Genomic DNA, 19,799 nt, shown 5'->3' on the forward strand with positions numbered 1-19,799 from the left:
TGTTTTAGGAGACGCACTTTCTAAATCGAGATTTTACCCCTAGGAGACACACTTCCTAGTTTTAGTCATCTAAGTTCATTCCTAGGAGATGCACTTCCTAGTTTGAGTCATTGAAGTTTCACCCCTAGGAGATGCAATTCCTAGTCTGGATCATTCAAGTTATATTTTTGTTTTAGGAGATGCACTTCCTAAATTGAGATTTTACCCCTAGGAGACGCATTTCCTAGTTTTGGGTCATTTAAGTTCATCCATAGGAGACGCACTTCCTAGTTTTTATTCATTCAAGTTTCACCCATAGGAGATGAACTTCCTAATCTTGGTCTTTCAAGTTATATTTTTGTTTTAGGAGAAGCCCTTCATAAATTGAGATTTCATCCCTAAGAGACGCACTTCCTACTTTTAGTTCATTCAAATTTCATCCCTAGGAGATGCACTTCCTAGTTTGAGTCGTTTGAGTTCATCCCTAGGAGATGAACATCCTTGTAGAGTCTTTAGTTTTACTCTCACCATTGCATTAATAACATATGTGATTTACAGTTTTGCTAACAACTTACAAATCTTCCTAGTGCAAACTGGGGAAGAAAATTTCGTTTGTTTTGTTGTTTTGATCGTAGGCGCCCACCTGCAGAATGAGGGAATCCATTTCAAGTTTCAAGTAAGTCACATGCACCCACCTGGAGAACAAGGGAAGTCATTTCAAGTCAGCAGCAGGCGCCCGCCTGGAGAATGAGAGAAGTCATTTCAGAATTCAATTCAAGTTAGAAGAAGCAGAAGCTCGCCTCAAGAATGCGAGCCAACAGTACGAGATGACTGCTCAAGACATGGATGAAGTTACGAGCACTGCATGGTCGGTCTCGATTCAAAGAAGTCGTGGAAGAATGAATCAGTACCTGCAGCTAGCAAGCATCAAGGTTCAAATCAAAGTCTACATGAAGAAACATTCAAGATTCAATATCAAGCTTCAGTAGACTTATAGATAGGAATCTTGTAACTCATAGCTGATAGGCTTGCTTAGTTCTTTTAGATTTTGATTTGATGTAATAATAGGACCGCGAACCGGAACCTCGACGGCAATTCAATCGGCTCCACATCGGTAAACTCCATCACTGCTCCTACTTCTGAACTACACGTGGTTTGATTCTTTTATAGCCAAGGATATGTAGGCAGCTCGGATACCAGGGCTCGGTCACATTCTCTTCCTTTCTCTTAGTTTTTGGTCTTTCTAAATAAGGGTCGGGTCAAAAAACCTATCTTGTCATTCTTTGTTTGAAAATACTCCGTATTTTCAGTCAAAGAGGGGCAGCTGTAGATATGTAATTTTTTATCCTCCCCAAGATTTTACATATTTTAGCATTTAAATTCTTAGTTTAGGTCTAATATAGTTATTTCAACTAATTTTGACTATTTTACATTATTTTTATCACAAAATTGAAAAATACAAAAATAGTTTCATTTTTATCTATTTAATTAAGGTATTCGGTATTTTTAGAAAAATATTATTTTTTACCCATTTTTATTTTTAGTATAATTCTTGAAAATATCAAAAATAGTTTCATGTCATAATATAGTTGTTTTAATTAATTATTATTAGTTTTACATTTTTATGGTATTATTTTAGAAAAGAAATTAATATATTTAGCCAAATTTGTAAGAATTATGAATTAAAAGCCAAATTTATGACCCAATTCACTAAGCCCAATCTTCTTGGCCCAATTAAGCCTTACACCCTAACTTTTCTTCTTCATATACACACTAGACCTAACCCTAGAGAGGATCCCTAAGACCTAACTACACCTTCTAACCGTCACAAAAAACAACACCCCTGAGATCCTCTTCTTCTTCAACCTAGAACACGAGAGACCTTCAGCCGCCCACCACAAAACCAGCGTCGCCGCCCTTCAATCTCCACAACCACAAAGCAACGGCCACCCAACCCCAAAAGAGAATAGCAGCCCGTTAGCAACAACCCGTCTTCTTCACTTCAACTCACCCACTCGCCGGGAAACAAACCAACTGTCACCACTCTGTTTCCATCTCTGCCAGACCCCAGCAGCAGAATCGGTGACCTCCCCATCGGCTCTCTTCTGCTTCAGATCCAAAGAACACCCAGCTTGCCGGAACCTCTGCTTCTTCTTCTCCTCTTTATAAAAAATCGATTCACCACCTGCCTGCCGCCGGGTTTTCTAGTCGGAAATCCGGTAACACTTCTCAGAAACAACCGCTAGACTCACCAAACACACATACGCTGACAGAAGCGAAAAACAGATTTCAGATTCATGGAGTTCATTTAAGTTCGATTCAGTTGTTGGTCGAGTCCAGGTTTGTCGGCAAGTTCTGGTTTGTTGGTCTTGGTTGAAATTTTCATTCCGGATTCAGAGTAGATTCAATCCCATTTCTCAAAATAAAACTATCATTAAAGGTCTAATTCTCTTCCTTCCTTCTTGCATTTTTATTCTCAAACTTTGCTGCTGATTGATTGATTTTGCAATTTATCTTGTGGCCGGTATTATAATTTGTATGCTAGTGTGTTCTTGGCAGAATAGTTGCTATGCCTTTAATCACTTATTCTTCAATTGAGAACATAAGAAATAGATTGGTTGAGTTGTTGGATTTAGTTAAAAGTTGAAATTAAAGAAGACACTGTCTTGAGACGGGAAAGTGAGTTAAGCTTAAGAATGCTTTTTGATTAATTTGTGTTGTTTGATTTAATTCCATTAATAAGCCGCGGGATCGAGATTTAAAGAAAGCATACTGAAATTTGAGTATTACATATTCACTACTTCATTTGATTTTGACCGCTACTAACATGTTTTAGGCCGACCACACTTGGCTAGGCAAGCTTTAGGTTTTGGTTAATTTCGAGGCGAGAGGTCGTTCCCTTAGTTAAATTTATCTAGGGAATGCCCCAAAGGATTTGTATATATTTTATTTAGGGGAATGCCCCGTAGTATTCTGTAATTGGAGGCCGTGGCAAACATCGTAGAAGAAGTGGCGTAGGATAATTTAGAACTTTAATTTTTCTTCTTTTAATTTTCTTTCATTTAGGTGGGGACGACCTCGAGCCTCTCTTGATTGTTTGTTTTCTTTTTGTGCGTTATTACCTCAATTCGAGTATTTTAAAAGCCAACTAGATTGAGTACACAACCGTAAATTTCACGGGACTTGGGGAGTGCTTAACGCCTTCTCCCCGAGTCAAATGAACCCCCTTACTCTAATCTCTGGTGCAGACCTAGTTTGGAGTCCAAAGTATTTTAAAAGGAAAATTATTTTAAAAACGGTGACCTGGCACACCGAAACCAATGTCAGGTGGCGACTCTGAGTTATTTCCTTTTGAACAAAATTTTGTCACTTTTTAAATTAAAACCCTTTTGAGCTTTACAAATCTTTTTATATTTTTGAGAGGGTTTAGTGAAGTTTGTAAAAAAAAGGGTGTGACAATGATTTGTACTGGAGTTTTGAATATAGAATATTTAAAGGTTTCTAGTTGATCATGACTAAAATAGAGTACATGGAATGCAAGTTCAGTGATGCATCATATGAGGCGGGCGTAAAAGTGACGACTGATACAAGATTCATCCAAAGAGAGGAAGTTTCAAGTAACTCAGATCAATAATCCAAGGAAATGGGGAGACAACCTCTCTACCTCACACAATGTAGATGTAAGGTCTGCATACACCACATCCTCCCCAGAATCCATTTGTTGGATTACAGTGGGTATGTTGTTGTTGCTATTATTTTAGATCACAAGTTTTAAAAGTCTTTTTTTTCTTTCTTTAATTCTGTGCATGTTCACATACATTCATTCTTTTTAAAATGGAGGGAGTAATAAGTTTTACATAACCGACTAATAACAGCAAGCTTAAAAGTGACTATTTTTAAATTTTTCGCGAACATGGATGGTTTGATTTTGTGGGCTGCTAGTATTTGTTTACTAATGGCCAGTACTGTTGTGCTGAGGAGTTCTTGAGCTCTAAGAGGAGGGGCTTTGGATCCAATAAAGGTTTGAGTTACCCATTAACGAGAGGTGTTTGGACCTTTCTTTTCCTTCATTTGGACAACTGATTGATGAAAATGTCTCTTTTTGGGTTGTTGCTTAGAGTGGAAATGACACTAGGTAACCGTTTTTAATTCCGCTCTTTAAAATATATTCATAGTTTACGATGTATTTAAAGATTATCCAGTTCGCTTAAACTTAAGGACATGACGTCTTAAAGTTTAAACCTCAAAATTCAAATTTTAGGATACTTTGTCCTAAAGTTCGAAAATTTTGTCCAGAACACTTAATCCTAAATTTCAAATTAGCACCTCAAAAATTCAGGACTCGAAGTCCTGATTTCAAATTTAGGATACTTAATCCTGAAGTTTGAGTAAATTGGCTAATCTTTAAATACATTGTCAGTTATAGATATATTTTAAAGAGTATGTGTGTGTGTGTGTGTGTTATATACAAAATAATATACAAATTTTATCGCTTTTGTTATTACTGAATATAAGACAATCTCCAAGGCTACTCCATTTCTTGCACCAAATCCAAATTTGGTGCAAGAAATGGTGTTTTTTTGCTCCAATGCAACACTAAATCTTGCACCATTATAGAGCATGAATAGTGTTGCACCAAATTTGGTGCAACACTATTCATCACTCCAAATTTGGTTTATTATTATTTTATTTAATTTTTTTATTTTTTGATTTTTAATTTATCATATATTGTGTATATAATTAATTTTTATATTAAGATCTTTATAATTTTAATTTTATATCATATTTTTTGATATATTAATTTTTGTATATATTATATTTATATAAAATTATAAGTTAATTTAATTATCTTTTATCAATGATTTCACTTTTAGTTAATTTATCCTTTAAAATAATTTTGTAATAAATGATTAAATAAGTGGTGAATGTGAATTATATATAATGAATATGGAAAAAAAGAAAAAAAGATAGTATTAATTTGAAGGAAATAAAAAATGAAAAATAAATAGAAGATAATAATATAATATAGAAGAGAGAGAAGATTTGGTGTAAAAAATGGTGTAATGGTTGGAGTAAATTTGGTGTTACACCATTTTGGTGTGAAATTTGGTGCAAGAAATGATGCTAGCCTTGGAGATGGCCTAAATAGTTTAGGCCCCAAGCTAAAAGTGATCTTTGCCCTCAGATTTTGTCCCTATTTTAAATACCGTAGCTCTTGGGATTTCTTTTTGGATAACGTTAGATTCAGATATAATATTTGCTCAATCAGTTTTAAATTTTCTCACAAAATATTGAATTGTTGTCTGATTTTACAATAATTTACAAAATTTTAGACTGTAGTCTGATAGTTTTACTATAGGACATTTAGTTTGCTCAAAATGATCTTTAGATCATGGTTTAAGAGGTTCATCGATTGCAACATAAATAAAAAGATCATTTACTCAATGAGAAACCTATTTACCACCTTTATTTAGGTTCCTTATTAATTACTTTGTATATCTGTATTTACAAGTTATATACAAAATAAAAAAAGATAAAAAAATCAAGATCCCTTAATTTTAGCATGTCAGGTAGACGATACCTACCCCGATTTCTAATACCCTTCTCCCATTATTTAAGATTCTGGACTTTGACTAGAATTTTAGCTATACTTTACTAGAAACCTAATTACCACCTGTATTTAGGTTCTTTATTAATTACTTTGTATATCTGTATGGAGCGGAAGGGGTATGTTGTTGATTTGTCGATGTAAATTTGTTTCCAGCTGTCGTTTACAAGATTGTATAGCAGTTTCACTTAGATTTTCTACATGAGGTCCTAGATTTTCATCTCTACTATTTTCTTTGTGGTTGTTTTGATTGTCTTTCGAATATTTATTTATTAGATTTTCATGTCTAGTTTATTTTGTCAGTTATTGAGTTAATGTCTTGTGGCTATTTGTAGGAGGACAAGGTTTTCAGAGAATTAGTAATCTCAAAATCGGCTAGAGGTCTGCTCCATATGGATTTTGATGAATGTGCAACATCAAAGGTACAATTGATAACCCAAACATATATATGTCATGAGATTCACAATTACATGTTACAAAGGAATAATTTCCATGTGCATCAGAATACGAAACCAATATTAAAGGTTTAAAGTGCTTAAATGATAGGGAAAAAGTTCTTAATATATATTTTAACTACGTGATTGGGTATTGAGATGTCATGTAAATGTGTTAGCCTATGCTAACATTGTTTTCATTTAAAGATGAAGCTAATATTCTTTTTGGTACTGTGAGATATGTTATGGAATTTTAATATACTATTCTATTTTACATTTGATTGATCACCGAATCATAGAGTATTTATGATATGATGGTCTAAAGTAACCAGAGGTTGAGCTTCTTAACAGAGGAGGGAGTTTTATGTAAATGATGTTTCCATGATGGGGTTTGAGGTTTTGGTCTTCTTTGTATTAAAAAAATAATGTATTTGTTGAAGCTAAAGATAGGATTCGAAAGCATTATTTTACATTTTTGATTGGTAACCTTTTCAGATTTGTTAATTTCATTTTGGTTCTTGGCTTCCTATTAAACTTTGTCTTGTTAGTAATTCAACTGGGAGAATGCAGTCAGAATGTTTAGTGTGAGCACGCAGAACTGTTGTACTTTTGGATTTTTGAGATGCTTAAATTTTGAACAAGCTTTTAATATCGAACTATTGTAAAATTAATAAGGTTGAGTAGGTGGAAACAAAGAGTAAATTTAGATTGAATTATTGATTGATTCTTTTATCCATTACATATTGCATGATACATAGTTCCCGAGTCGTATCTTTTTTTACATTATCATCGAAGATATGAAAGTTTATGTATATGTAAAACAACAACAACTCAGTGTAATTTCAGAAGTGGGGATAATTTACTCTTCAATCTGATTAATCATCAATTCTAGAATCTGGATTATAAAGTCATACTCATCAAACCTATTATTTTCTTGGACCTTTCTTTATCTGTAATAGCATTATTCTATCAACTCTTAATTTGGATATGTCTTTCTATAATGGACATGATCGAGTGAATGTATACTTGTGTTCCGGTAATGGATACGACTGATTGAAATTTGAAAGTATCTTCTTTTTTCCTTCTATTTCCTGATATGTATTTTTCATAAAAGTACAAAAGGAAGTGTTGATGATAATGCAAAATACAAAAGAAAGTGTTGATGGCAATGCACAAAAAAGAAAAACAACTAATGGAAAAACTGATAAATGTTGAGAAGTATTATAGTGTACCCCTACTAGTTTGGTTAGGCTTAAGTCTTATACTTATAATAGACATCTGCTCTTAGAATAGTACTTAGAATAGTGCTTGGTATTTAAATTTTCAAGGGGAAAACTCTGTCACATTGCTATGAGTTTGCACTTGCATATTAATGATTTCTATCTAATTACTAATTTTATTTTAAATGTGCAGGAAAGTCTTTGTGAGCAGTTCGAAATTGTGGCCAAACGACAATTTGATCTAATGGAATTTAATCACCAAGACTTTGGACAATTATGATTTTTGTTATTTCTGATACTATAATAATACATTTGCTTTTTATAAAGTTCATTGCTAGCATGCCCCTTGAGACAATTTTCTTTATTCGTTGATGTATTACACGAGGTTTACTCCTTGTTTGAAGTACATTGCAAGTTTATGCATTTCAATTATTCTTTTATTATCTTCTAGTTCATTGAGTGCTTGAGATCTTTATACTTACATTTGAATGTAGGATATATACAAAAATATAACTCACTGACCACATAAGCATGGCAATAGGGATTAGCAAATTTGTGGCCTATATAGTAGTAAAAGCTATACTTTACAAGTGTTGCTTTAGGAGCTACGCTTGAGAAGTGTAGCCTAAAGAGTAACATTGGTCACGCTTTTAATGGGTTATCGTAGTACCTAAAAGTGTTGCCATAGAGGGTATTACAAGCGTGGCTCTTGTTACATTTTAGGCCACGTTTTTCAAGTGCGGCTTCTAAGGCAACATTTGTAAAGTGTTGCCTTAGGGTAAAGGTTACGCTTGTTTAGGTCACCTCTCTAAAAGCGTTGCCTTAGGTCGAAATATGTGGCCTTTTAATAAAGGCCACAGTTTCTGATAGTTAAGGCCACACTTTTTATGTGTGGTTATTTAACCCAAAAAATAGTTTTCAAGTTCAAAGCAATAATTTTATATGACGGGCCACAAGTAACCGATTCAATCTAAAAGATATAAAATTTCGTTAATACAACGTGATAGAGAAGTGGAAAATAAATTCAATAAAATAAAGCAGAGAAGAACGAATTCTTATTGAATGATCCTTGATAGGATAATGAGCCGAACAGAGCTTGAAGGGCCGAACTATGACTAACTTGGGAGCAGGATGCTATGAATTACAATGTATAGAATTGTAGAGAAGAAAATTAGATTCTCGTGATGGTGGTAAAAGTATGTCTATTTATAGGGCTAAATCTAAGTAACTAGTCTCCTTGAATTATGGGTCCATTATGAGCATTTACTCAATCCATCCATTACTTTTGGAAGACTTGTAACAGCTGTGTAAATGCTGGAATTCCATAACTGATGAGTTAATTCCGTAATTGATGAGTTAATTCTGTAACTTGATGAGTTAATTCCATAACTGATGAGTTAATTCCATAACTGATGAGTCAATCTCGTGTCTGTTGAGTTAATCCCGTGCCTGTTGAGTCAATCCCGTGCCTGTTGATTGCCTTGTTCTGCCCGTTACAATCATTTATTGTATTTATTAATAATTGATTTGTAACTGATGGTGTAATGATGGTAAATCCCATATAATCCGGGATTAATTGATTCCTTCCTCATTTGTAATTATGAGATATTCTCCCGCACCTGATCCGGGCTATTTCATGATGATCGATTCTGAAGCTAACAGGCATGGTACGAATATATTTGGTCCCGGAGGTATTTCACATATCATCTTTACATGTCATTCTTCATTTTTCTTCAACTTTACTAACACGTGTCGCTATTTAATAGATCCACATGGCGAATCTAATTTTTACTAATACAATGGTTGAAGGCTTAAAATGTTGTAGTGTGTTTTACACTAAAATTTAAGGGGACATTAAGAACTTTAGAACTAACCACATGGTTTTACCTACTCGAAGAAAAAAGGGACCTCGAGGCACATGTGCATGTGTTACTTAGACAGAGGCCTGAAAAATGAGTGAGCCAAAAAGAGTGTGGCCAAAACCTATGGTCTAATTAACCGCTCAATTAATATTGCTTGTCAAACTTTCCCGTCCAATTTGTGTCGGCTTATCCTAGGCATGCACTTATTGTTTTCGCATTTATCCTTCCAAAGTTCAATAAATCTGTTTTAATTTGTCTACTTCTTCTTGTCTATTTTAATTAAATTTTTTTATATTTTTATATATATTAAAAAATTCATCTTTTAGTATTAATTAATAATAAAATTGATCATATTGACCTTAATTTATTCATATGAAGTATAACAAATACTTACAGCCTCTTTACTCCAAAGATAATTTTTTTTTAAAAAGACAATTCTTTCTTAATATCTGAAAAATAAAATATTGTGAACTACACAAAAAAAATCACAGAAAATTAAATAAAGTGGATAGGAAGAGGTATTATTACTAGAAATAATGATAATCGTAGGTAGTAGGGGTCGGTGGCATCTTTTTGCTTTTCCCAATTTATTTATTTATTTATTTATTTTTGTGATTTTTAGTTCAATTGAACCATTTTTTCTCTACTATTATTTCACCATTTTTTTTTTTGGGCTTAAAACCATTGTCTTTACTCGTTGCCTCGGGCCACAAGTAGGTTCCCCTCCGGCTATATAAACAATTAGATAAAATATGCATCAATTAATATGGTAAATTATACAATGTCATTTTTCCTATCAAAGTTGAACAAACCACAACTAAAGCTTTTCACATGGCATACAATTAAATGGATTCTCTACTAATCTAAGATGATCTTTCTTAGACTTAGAATTTACAAGATACAAATCATAAAAATACCAAAAAGAATGAAAGGTTGTTAGGCTGTCATAGTATTTTTTTTGGATTTTTCAGGACAAGATCTTTGGAAAATTATCACTAAGTAGTGCTATTTTTCTTGTAAGAGTTATAGATGCTGCTTTTTGTAGTAAGGGTTAAGTGTTTGCTTCTACTCTTGGCTTTGTTACCATTGACTTTAAGGAATAATGAGGTGACCTAAATTTTAGGTAATGGTAAACTTACATAATTAATACTTGAAAGAAGCCTCTCCAAATATCTATTAGCAAATCAGTCTCAAGTTTGCCTATATATATATATTGAGTGATGAGTGCATAAGTTCATATCAAATATCATTTTCAATATCAAATATCAAGTTTTTCCACAAAATTTAGCTGCCCAAATTCCTTACCAATGGAATCATCTAAAATTCAACAATTTTTAGAAGGCAAAATTATTTTCATTACGGGTGCCACGGGTTTCCTTGCAAAAAGTATTTCCTCTTTAGCTATTTTATTATCTAATTGTTTTACACCACCACTGTAATTTAATTCGTTATAGTATATTATTTACTATTTATTTTAGGTTACCAATTACCTTTTAAATGCAGTTTTGGTGGAGAAGATACTTCGGGTTCAACCAAACGTGAAAAAGTTATACCTTCTAGTAAGAGCTTCGGACACCAAATCAGCCAAGAAACGTTTTTATGAAGAGGTAAAACATAGTACGTGCTTTTTTAATAATAAAAACAGTTACTTGTTTCGTCCATTTCATTTTAACAAGACTATAAGGAAAAATGTTGTACTACAACCTCTATTTGTCCTTTATTAAGTGTCAAAAGAGTGTCTACTTTTTTTAAAATGGAGGTTTTATTTTCCCTCTGCATTCATGCAATACTTTTTTTCGTTATTTTGGTTTTTATTATTAAAGGGACCTTGTGCATGAAATTTATTCAAAATATATCCTTTTTAATTTCTTCAAAATTAAATTAAACTCTAATTTTAATTTTCTAGTATCAGTAACAAAGCCAATCAAGATAACCATGTTAGAGTTACCTAACCTAAATAACTGTAAACTTTGGGTGGTATCTGTAAATATTGCTCGTTTTGCAACTTGTATTTAATGAATGTTAGGCATTTTCTTTTTTATTGTTAGCAAAAATGGGTTAGGCTATTTGTTATTTATTGTAGAGCAACACAGTAATATTTTTGCAAGTTTTTACACAGATTATGCAGACTGAATTGTTTAAGGTTCTAAGAGAAAAGATAGGTGCAAAAAACCTAAACTCTCTCGTAGAAGAGAAGGTATTTCCAGTTGCCGGTGATATTTCATTTGAGGATTTTGGAATTGAAAATTCGGAGATAAAAGATGAAATGTTCAAAGAAATCGAAATAATTATAAACTCAGCTGCAACTACTAGATTTGATGAGAGGTATGATTGTAAAAATATTAATAAAGTATTTTGATGCAAGACATTTGATTTGATTCCCTATATAATATCGATAGCAATAGCTATTTTTTCAGTTTGTTAGTCCTCGATTATAAGTTATTGTTGACCATTACTAGTTTCCTTTTTTCTTGTAGATATGATATTGCCATGAATATCAATGTCCTAGGTGCCGTCAACGTCCTCAAGTTTGCTAAAAGATGTGAAAAAGTGAAGATTATTGTTCACGTATCCACTGGTCAGTTATTAGAAAAACAAACATGTGATTCTTTTTTCATGTACTATATATTATAGTATTATTGTTATTGCTAAGGTTCTTAAAAATCTTGTCTTATTGATTAGTTAGTTCGATGTCTTTGTCACAGCTTATGTTTGTGGGGAAGGGGAAGGAGTTATACCAGAGAAATCATTCATTTTGGGTGAGACACTCAACAAAAACTCCTACTTAGACATTGATGTGGAGAGGAAGGTGATAGAAGACAAACTTAAGGAACTTGAAGCTCAAAAATTGACATCAAAGGAAGTGACGATAGCCATGAAAGACCTTGGCATTCAAAGGTTAGAAAAGATCTAATTCATTTAGTGTCATTGAGATAATATATCTTTGTTATTGAACCGACGAGAGTGCCTATTGCAACTAACCTTTCCACCTATTCAATGTAGGGGTAAGTTCTGGGTACCTTTTCCAGACTCCACTTGTAGGATCACACTGAATTTTCTGTTATTGTTGTTGTTGTTGTTGAACCGATAATGTCAGTCATTATTTTCCCGATTTAAGTAATCTAATTGCGTAAGTATTTTCTATACCGTCAGTTAGGGGTATACAAAAGAAACCGAGAAACCGCATCAACCCAATAATCTGAGTCAAACCGAGAAAAAAAAACCCGACTATGGTTTGGTGTTGGAATAAAAACCCGACCATAATTGGTTTGGTTTGTTTTTAAATAAAGAAAGTCAAACCAAAACCAAACTAACCCGACATTACATATATATAGAAATTTTAGATATATTTAATATATACTTGTTGTGATGTAATTTATAAATATTTATTAAAAAATTTCATAATTTTATCTTTTAAGGTATTATTTCAAGGTTGGACTTAGAACTTTTGAATGTTCCAATAAGTTTTATAGCCATTAACATTAGTAAATTAAATAATGCTAACAAAAGCCCAAACCAAAATCACATCAATATTAATGCTAACAAAAGACATACAATTCAATACTACGAATGGAATGCATTGAATATCTATTTTTTGTCTTGCAATAATTTAGATAAAAATACATAACCTATTTTTATTTTTTCTTTAGCATTTAGGCATGCAATTAATACTCCTTTATTAGTCTACTTATTTTAGCATGACTTAGTACATAGATTATATATGTTTATTTTTATTATGCCTTTTTAATTAGCAATATTTATATTACATAATTTTATTGTCTTTATTGTTGAATATTTTTGGATAATGACATGACACATCTTATATTTTGTATTATTTTCTTGAAAAATATTTTATATAGTTGTATCTTACTAGGATTAAAGAAATATTTTGACTACAATTTATATGTTTTGTTCTACGAAGATTTTACCGGAAAAAACCCCCGAATAACCCAAAAATCCGAGAAAAATCGAGAGTGAAAAACCCGAGTTTTATTGGTTTGGTTTGGTCTGTAGATTTAATAACCCAACACAATTAGTTTGATTTGGTAATTATAAAATATGAACCAACCCGACCTATAGTACATGAAAATTACGCACAGTATTGCTTTTCGAACATTAATATGGCATATATTGATCATTTTAGGGCAACTTTGCATGGGTGGCCAAACACATATTCCTTCACAAAGGCAATGGGAGAGATGCTTTTAGGACATTTGAAAGAGAATTTACAACTTGTTATAATACGTCCAACAATTATCACTAGCACTTATAAAGAGCCATTTCCAGGATGGATTGAAGGAGTCAAGTAAGTTTGTGAATTGGTATTCTTTTTTTTGCTTGTAAAGTTCATTGCATTTTTTCACTACCAAGAGTAATTCGACGAACCAAATATTTTACTCAAGTTCTTGAGATAAAAGTCTTCATTATTTTCAACATGGCTTCTTCATTAGTTCTTTTTAGCCGGGGTTTATTGAAAACAATCTTTTCATAAAGTAAGAAATAGGTCTGCATATACGTTAGCTTCCCTGAACCCACACATCTAAGAATATCTTGGGCATATTATTGTTGTTGTTCTTGGGATAAAATAAAGCACCTAGCATATAAAGAGGTGATTCATATCTCTTATATATTTATAAATAACTTTTATTTGCAACTGCAGAACAGTGGATTCATTTATCTTGGGATATGGTAAAGGCATATTGAATTTCTGCTTTGGTGACCCAAACACAAAAATAGACGCGGTATGTATTAATTTACTATGCTGGTTCATTTTTCGAAAGCTTTTTTTCTTTTTCTTTAATCATTATAAAGAAATTATTTATAACTTTTTTTTTTTACCAACTACAAATGAGATCTGCCTAATTTTTTAACCCCTTTAATTTATTACAGATTCCAGGTGATATGGTGGTGAACTCCATACTTGCAGCAATTATAGCACATGGAAATCAATATTATTCTTCTCAAGAATCAATATATCACATTAGCTCTTCCGAAAAAAATCCTCTAAAATCTTGTGATATTCAATTGTTTCTGTTTCATTACTTCACCAAAAATCCATGGATCAACAAAGATGGGAACATCATCAAAGTGGGAATGCCTCCGCTATTTAGCAGCATGGATAGCTTTCAAAATTACATTTCAACCTATTATTGGCCATTGTTAAAGGTTTTTTTCTCATCAATATAACATTTTATTTTCATCTTTGATACAAATTTTAGTGGTGAAGTTACACATTTGGCCAGTTAGCCAAAAATAATTAAATTCTCTAGCCAAATATACAACACAACAACAACAATAACAACGGCCCAGTATAATCCCACAAGTGGGGTCTGGGGAGGGTAATATATACGCAGACCTTACCCCTACCCCGAAGGGTAAAGAGACTGTTTCCAGGAGGCCATCGACTCAAGAAAGCAACAAGAGACGATATATTAGTACCACAAATAGACTCATAATAAAATAACAACAATATAAGTGATGCGAAATACAGAATATAAAATAGATGGATGGTATAGTAAAAACCAACAGATAAAGCCCTGTATCAGTAGACGACCAATAGCATCCTCAGACTAACTCCTAACTGGCTAGTCTCACTCTATTGTGCTGTTGAAATATTCACAATTTTTCCCTAACCTACAATCTTAATGCTCGATACCTCCACAATTCCCTGTCAAGGGCCATGTCCTCAGTAATCCTAAGTCGCGCCATGTCTTGTCTGATCATCTCTCCCCAATACTTCTTAGGTTGCCCTCTACCTCTCCTCGTGCCCACCACAGCTAGTCGCTCACACCTCCTCACCGGTGCATCAGTGCTCCTCCTCTGAATGTGCCCGAACCATATGAGTCTTGCTTCCCGCATCTTGTCCTCCATGGGGGCCACACCCACCTTCTCTCGAATATCTTCATTCCTAATCTTATCCATCCTTGTATGCATGCACATCCACCTCAACATACTCATCTCTGCTACTTTCATCTTCTGGATGTGTGAGTTCTTAACCGGCCAACACTCAGTCTCATACAACATGGCAGGCCTAACCACTACTTTATAAAACTTACCTTTTAGTAACGGTGGCACTTTCTTGTCACATAGGACTCCCGACACTAACTTCCACTTCATCCACCCTACCCTTGACATCATCGTCGATCTCCCTGATCCCCTGAATAACCGATTCAAGGTACTTGAAACTACCCCTTTTGGGAATGACTTGAGAGTCAAGCCTCACTTCCACTCCCGCTTCCGTCGGCTCAACCCCAAATTTGCACTCGAGGTATTCCGTCTTCGTCCTGCTCAACTTGAAACCTTTAGACTCAAGAACATATCTCCAAACCTCTATCCTCTCGTTGACGCCGCCTCGTGTCTCGTCAATTAGAATAATGTCACCAGCAAATAGCATGCACCATGGCACCTCCCCTTGAATATGATGAGTTAGTGCATCCATCACCATGGCAAATAGGAATGGGCTGAGCGCAGACCCTTGGTGCAACCCCGTAACAACTGGAAAATGCTCGGAGTCGCCTCCTACTATCCTAACCCGAGTCTTAGCTCCAGCATACATGTCTTTAATCACCCTAATGTAGGTAACTGGGACCCCTTTATCCTCTAAGCAGCTCCATAAGACCTCCCTAGGAACCTTATCGTACGCTTTCTCCAGATCAATAAACACCATGTGGAGATCCTTCTTCCTATCCCTGTATTGTTCCACCATCCTCCTAATAAGGTGGATAGCTTCTGTAGTAGATCGCCCCGGCATGAACCCGAACTGGTTGTCTGCAATAGACACTGTCCTTCGCGCTCTCATTTCTACTACTCTCTCTCAAACTTTTATGGTATGACTCAATAATTTGATACCCCAATAGTTGTTACAGCACTGGACATCACCTTTGTTCTTATACAACAGAACCATTGTACTCCACCTCCACTCTTCAGGAATCCTATTAGTCTTGAATATAACATTAAACAATCCAGTAAGTCATTCCAAGCATGCTCTACCCACACACCTCCAAAGTTCAACCGGAATTTCGTCTGGCCCGGTAGCTCTGCCCCTTCTCATCTTACGCATTGCCTCCATGACCTCATCGATCTCAATGTCCCTACAATTACTTAATTCATGGGGATTGTCTGTATTCCTCAATTCCCCTAGTACAATATCCTGATCCCCTTCTTCACATATAAGTTTATAAAAGTAGGTCTGCCACCTTCTCTTAACCTGGTCATCTCCCATCAAAACTTTGTCGTCGTCATCTTTTATGTATCTCACTTGGTCCAGATCCCGAGTTGTCCTCTCTCTCACCTTAGCGAGTCAGAATAACTTCTTCTCCCGCCTTTGTTCCTTAGTTCCTCATACAGACGAGCAAAAGTTGTCGTCTTAGCCTCCATTACTGCCATTTTCGCCTCTTTCCTAGCTACCTTATACCTCTCACTGTTCGCTCTCTTCTCCTCCTCGCTAGTGCTCCCTACTAACCGCAGGTAAGCCGCCTTCTTTGCTTCCACTTTACCTTGGACAACTACATTCCACCATCAGTTTCCTTTGTGGTCACCGGTGCGGCCCGTAGATATCCCTAACACCTCTCTCGCTGCCTTACTTATACAGTCCGCCATCGTCGACCACATAGTGTTTGCGTCCCCACTACTTCTCCAAGCTCCCATTGCCGATAACCTTCCTTCCAACTCCTTAGCTTTATCCTGAGTTCAGGCGCCCCACCTAATCCTCGGGCGTCCTCGTACTGACCTTTTCTTCCTCCTTATCATAATACAAATGTCCATCACCAAAAGCCTATGCTACATTGCACTGTGTAGTTAAATTATATTATAGCCATGCGTACGCTAGCAGATAGCTACAACGGCGGATCTGCATATCAAATTTGGATGCTTAAGCACCCATTGACCTCCACAAAGAGTATGCATGGTATATTGAAACTTTAAGGAAACAGATATATTAAATAAAGAAGCACCTAGCAACAAAATGGTTGATAGGTGCTTTGGTCAAGAAAGCGGGCTGGGAGCTTGTGAAAGTTGGCAGCGGCACTTCGATTCCTAGCTTTTTACAAGTTCCTATTAATAGGCATCTTTTATTCTTTCTAGTAGCCACTGCTCTAATACTACTTTTTTTTTCCTCACCTTTTGTTTCAGCTTTTCTTTTAATATTTTTTTACTATATCTAAATTCCTACAGCAAAGAAAGAAAAAAAATCTACCTAAGAAGGGATTCCAAAGTTCTACCTCTTTTGAAAACAACAGTTCGTCTAGAACGGCAAAACCCACTAATCACTTTTCTATTTATCACAGTTTTTCACGACATCCATAATATTAATACTATAAGTTTTCTTATTAATTGTTTGTATGATCGTATTCAAATAGTTATGCATTTATACAATATAATTGATAGTACTTTATGTAAAAAAAAGTTAATTAAGCCCCCGCGAACTCAAAATCCTGAATCCGCCATTGGATAGCTAGACGTAAATCATTTCATTTTCCGTTGACTTTGACGGACCTCTGACATCGAGTTGATGGTTTTGGCGTGTGAAAGTACTTGGAAAAAAAATCAAAATTTATCCCCTTGTGACTATTATTTAGTATTCCCTCTGTCACTTTATGTGAACTTATTTTCTTTTGGGTCCGTCCCAAAAAAAATGTCCACTTTCTAAATTTAGTAACAATTTAGCTTAAAATTACAATTCTACCGTTAATGAGAAGCTTTTATAACCACATACATACTCTGGGCCCCTTTTTGACTTCTTTAGGAGCACAAATTATAAAAGTCTTTATTTTTTCTTAAACAGCGTGCCTAGTTAAACAGTTTCACATAAATTGGAACAGAGGGAGTATTACTTTGTGTTATACTTCAAAGTTGGACGTCTCTTAGGATCAAGGGGGAAAACGAGACAATTTGCTGCCCCCATAATATAATGAAAGTTAACGTTAAGATATTTTGTATAGTAAAGGAGTATTTTGCATAGGAATTTATAGTTAGTAATTAGTAGAGTTATTATCAATGTCTTAAGCAAATTATAATTTGTTATGGTTAAAACAGTATATTACATGTGTGCCTAACACTCTTTAATGTTGATGTACACATTCAATGACAGTAACTTGTGGTTTAATATGTTTTTAGATACTAGAGTTGGCAAATCTATTATCATGGCAGCGTTTTGACAAAACCTACAAAAATTTGAAAAGGAAGATTGATATGGCTATACGTCTAGCTGAACTCTACAAACCTTACTTGCTTTTCCACGGCAGGTATGTGAATGTTTATATTTTGTATTTCTTCCCAATTATTTTCTAGTAGATTAAGCATCATTTAATCAACTCGCGGTGCGACTAATTAAAAGCAATTTAATTATTTCTAAACTTAAAATTTTCAGCTTTGATGACGTTAATACCGAGAGGTTGAGAATGGCAATGAAAGATTGCAACATAGAAGATGTGCTCAGCTTTGATCCAAGATGCATTAAATGGGAAGATTACTTCATGAATACTCATTTCCCCGGAGCTGTAAAGCGCATATTCTAGGATTAATATACAAGATTCATGTGTTAAACGGCTCGTCTTACCACACCTTCTCTTGAATTCTTGAAAAAACGTCTGTCATTTCTTCTGCATATGACGAGATATGCGTGTTGTATGTGCAATATATACTTTTTAAAATACGAGTGTTTTTCGATTATTTTTATTCATGTGAAAGTTTGGCATGGACACAATTATATAGATCGTTGTGTATGTGTGTGTGATTACTGAACAGTTATCTCCAACATTGTAATTTGTATATTACTTTATGGGAATGCTAAGCTAATTCGCTCGTGCGTGTTTCTATGGCTTTAAAACAGAATCAAGAAAATCAACCATATTATTTGGTATCCAGGGTACGGATGTACAATATAAGTTATGGGTTCAGTCGCGCAAACTTACCTAAAGTGAATTGGGTCGATTCAGGGTTGGGTTGGGTTCAAAATTGGTATAAATTCTTAATTAGTATTTTAATTATTTTTTCATAAAATTAAAGTTTTCGCGTTATTAAATCCCACAAGAAATACAGAATCAGATAAGATGACCAATGAAAAGTAAAATGACTTTTAAAATACAGAAAAAGATAGATGACTTTAATGACCAATTATCCCAAGTTGAATGACCACCTAAGCTATCATCTCCTTAATAAATATTAGTATTAATACCCGCGCGATGCGCGGATAATATTAAAAAATATTAGTCATATCAAATTGTGATTAGGTCCGAGTGAATACAATAGATCACATTGCTTTAATATAATATTAACTTTCATCTTGTTTCTCAATGCAATGTATCCAATAATAAAATTTGTAAAATTAAAGGAAATAAATCATATAGTAGTTAAATAGCTCTTGTATTTTATTTTACATAATCACTATTTAGGATTACTATGTTGCTAATATAATTTTTATTACTTTGTTACTTGGCTTAGTATCCTTGTTCACTACTTTCATTTTTTGTATAACATCGATACATATTTTTCTTAGTCCTCAGATATTTTTTTATTTTTAAAGTATTATTCTATTTAGAATTCTTTTATTTGAATATTATTTCACAATTCTTCAATTGTCTAAATTTATCAATAATATTTTGAGTATTATTTACATATTTTATTTTATTATATAAATTAATCCAATATATAAATATCCTCACATTTATCAATAGCCATCGTCGTACATTTGTTTTCT

General features: G+C 34.0%; 1 protein-coding gene and 1 long non-coding RNA gene across 5 annotated transcripts; both read left to right on the forward strand.

Annotated features, from left to right (window-relative positions):
- The first annotated feature begins 1,759 nt into the window (after positions 1 to 1,759).
- On the forward strand, positions 1,760 to 7,681 carry LOC107783482 (uncharacterized). Of its 3 annotated transcripts, none has more exons than XR_001647462.2 (4): positions 1,760 to 2,419; positions 3,504 to 3,714; positions 5,923 to 6,009; positions 7,435 to 7,681. It is a non-coding gene; the product is annotated as an uncharacterized LOC107783482 (long non-coding RNA). The 3 variants fall into 3 exon arrangements; XR_012709734.1 differs by having other exon boundaries at positions 3,521 to 3,714; XR_001647460.2 differs by having other exon boundaries at positions 1,761 to 2,419; positions 3,526 to 3,714.
- A 2,650-nt stretch (positions 7,682 to 10,331) lies between these two features.
- LOC107783481 (fatty acyl-CoA reductase 3-like) lies at positions 10,332 to 18,911 on the forward strand. 2 transcript variants are annotated; one of them, XM_016604456.2, is made up of 10 exons: positions 10,332 to 10,489; positions 10,607 to 10,710; positions 11,223 to 11,428; positions 11,581 to 11,681; positions 11,809 to 12,001; positions 13,248 to 13,409; positions 13,764 to 13,845; positions 13,994 to 14,269; positions 18,218 to 18,345; positions 18,471 to 18,911. In XM_016604456.2, the coding sequence occupies exons 1-10, from the start codon at positions 10,411 to 10,413 to the stop codon at positions 18,616 to 18,618; spliced, it is 1,479 nt and encodes a 492-aa protein (XP_016459942.2). In that variant the 5' UTR covers positions 10,332 to 10,410; the 3' UTR covers positions 18,619 to 18,911. The 2 variants fall into 2 exon arrangements, with proteins under 2 accessions (XP_016459942.2, XP_075110084.1); XM_075253983.1 differs by lacking the exon at positions 11,223 to 11,428 and having other exon boundaries at positions 10,472 to 10,489.
- The last annotated feature ends 888 nt before the right edge of the window (positions 18,912 to 19,799 follow it).

This window comes from Nicotiana tabacum, chromosome 5 (genome assembly GCF_000715075.1).
Source record: "Nicotiana tabacum cultivar K326 chromosome 5, ASM71507v2, whole genome shotgun sequence".
Lineage (NCBI taxonomy): Eukaryota > Viridiplantae > Streptophyta > Magnoliopsida > Solanales > Solanaceae > Nicotiana > Nicotiana tabacum.

Bases quoted from the DNA above. Each gene is read 5' to 3' on its own strand.
- LOC107783481 (XM_016604456.2), top strand. From the start codon at position 10,411: ATGGAATCATCTAAAATTCAACAATTTTTAGAAGGCAAAATTATTTTC. The intron at 12,002-13,247 runs GTTAGAAAAGAT...TGATCATTTTAG, and splicing joins AAAGACCTTGGCATTCAAAG to GGCAACTTTGCATGGGTGGC. The intron at 14,270-18,217 runs GTTTTTTTCTCA...ATATGTTTTTAG, and splicing joins ATTATTGGCCATTGTTAAAG to ATACTAGAGTTGGCAAATCT.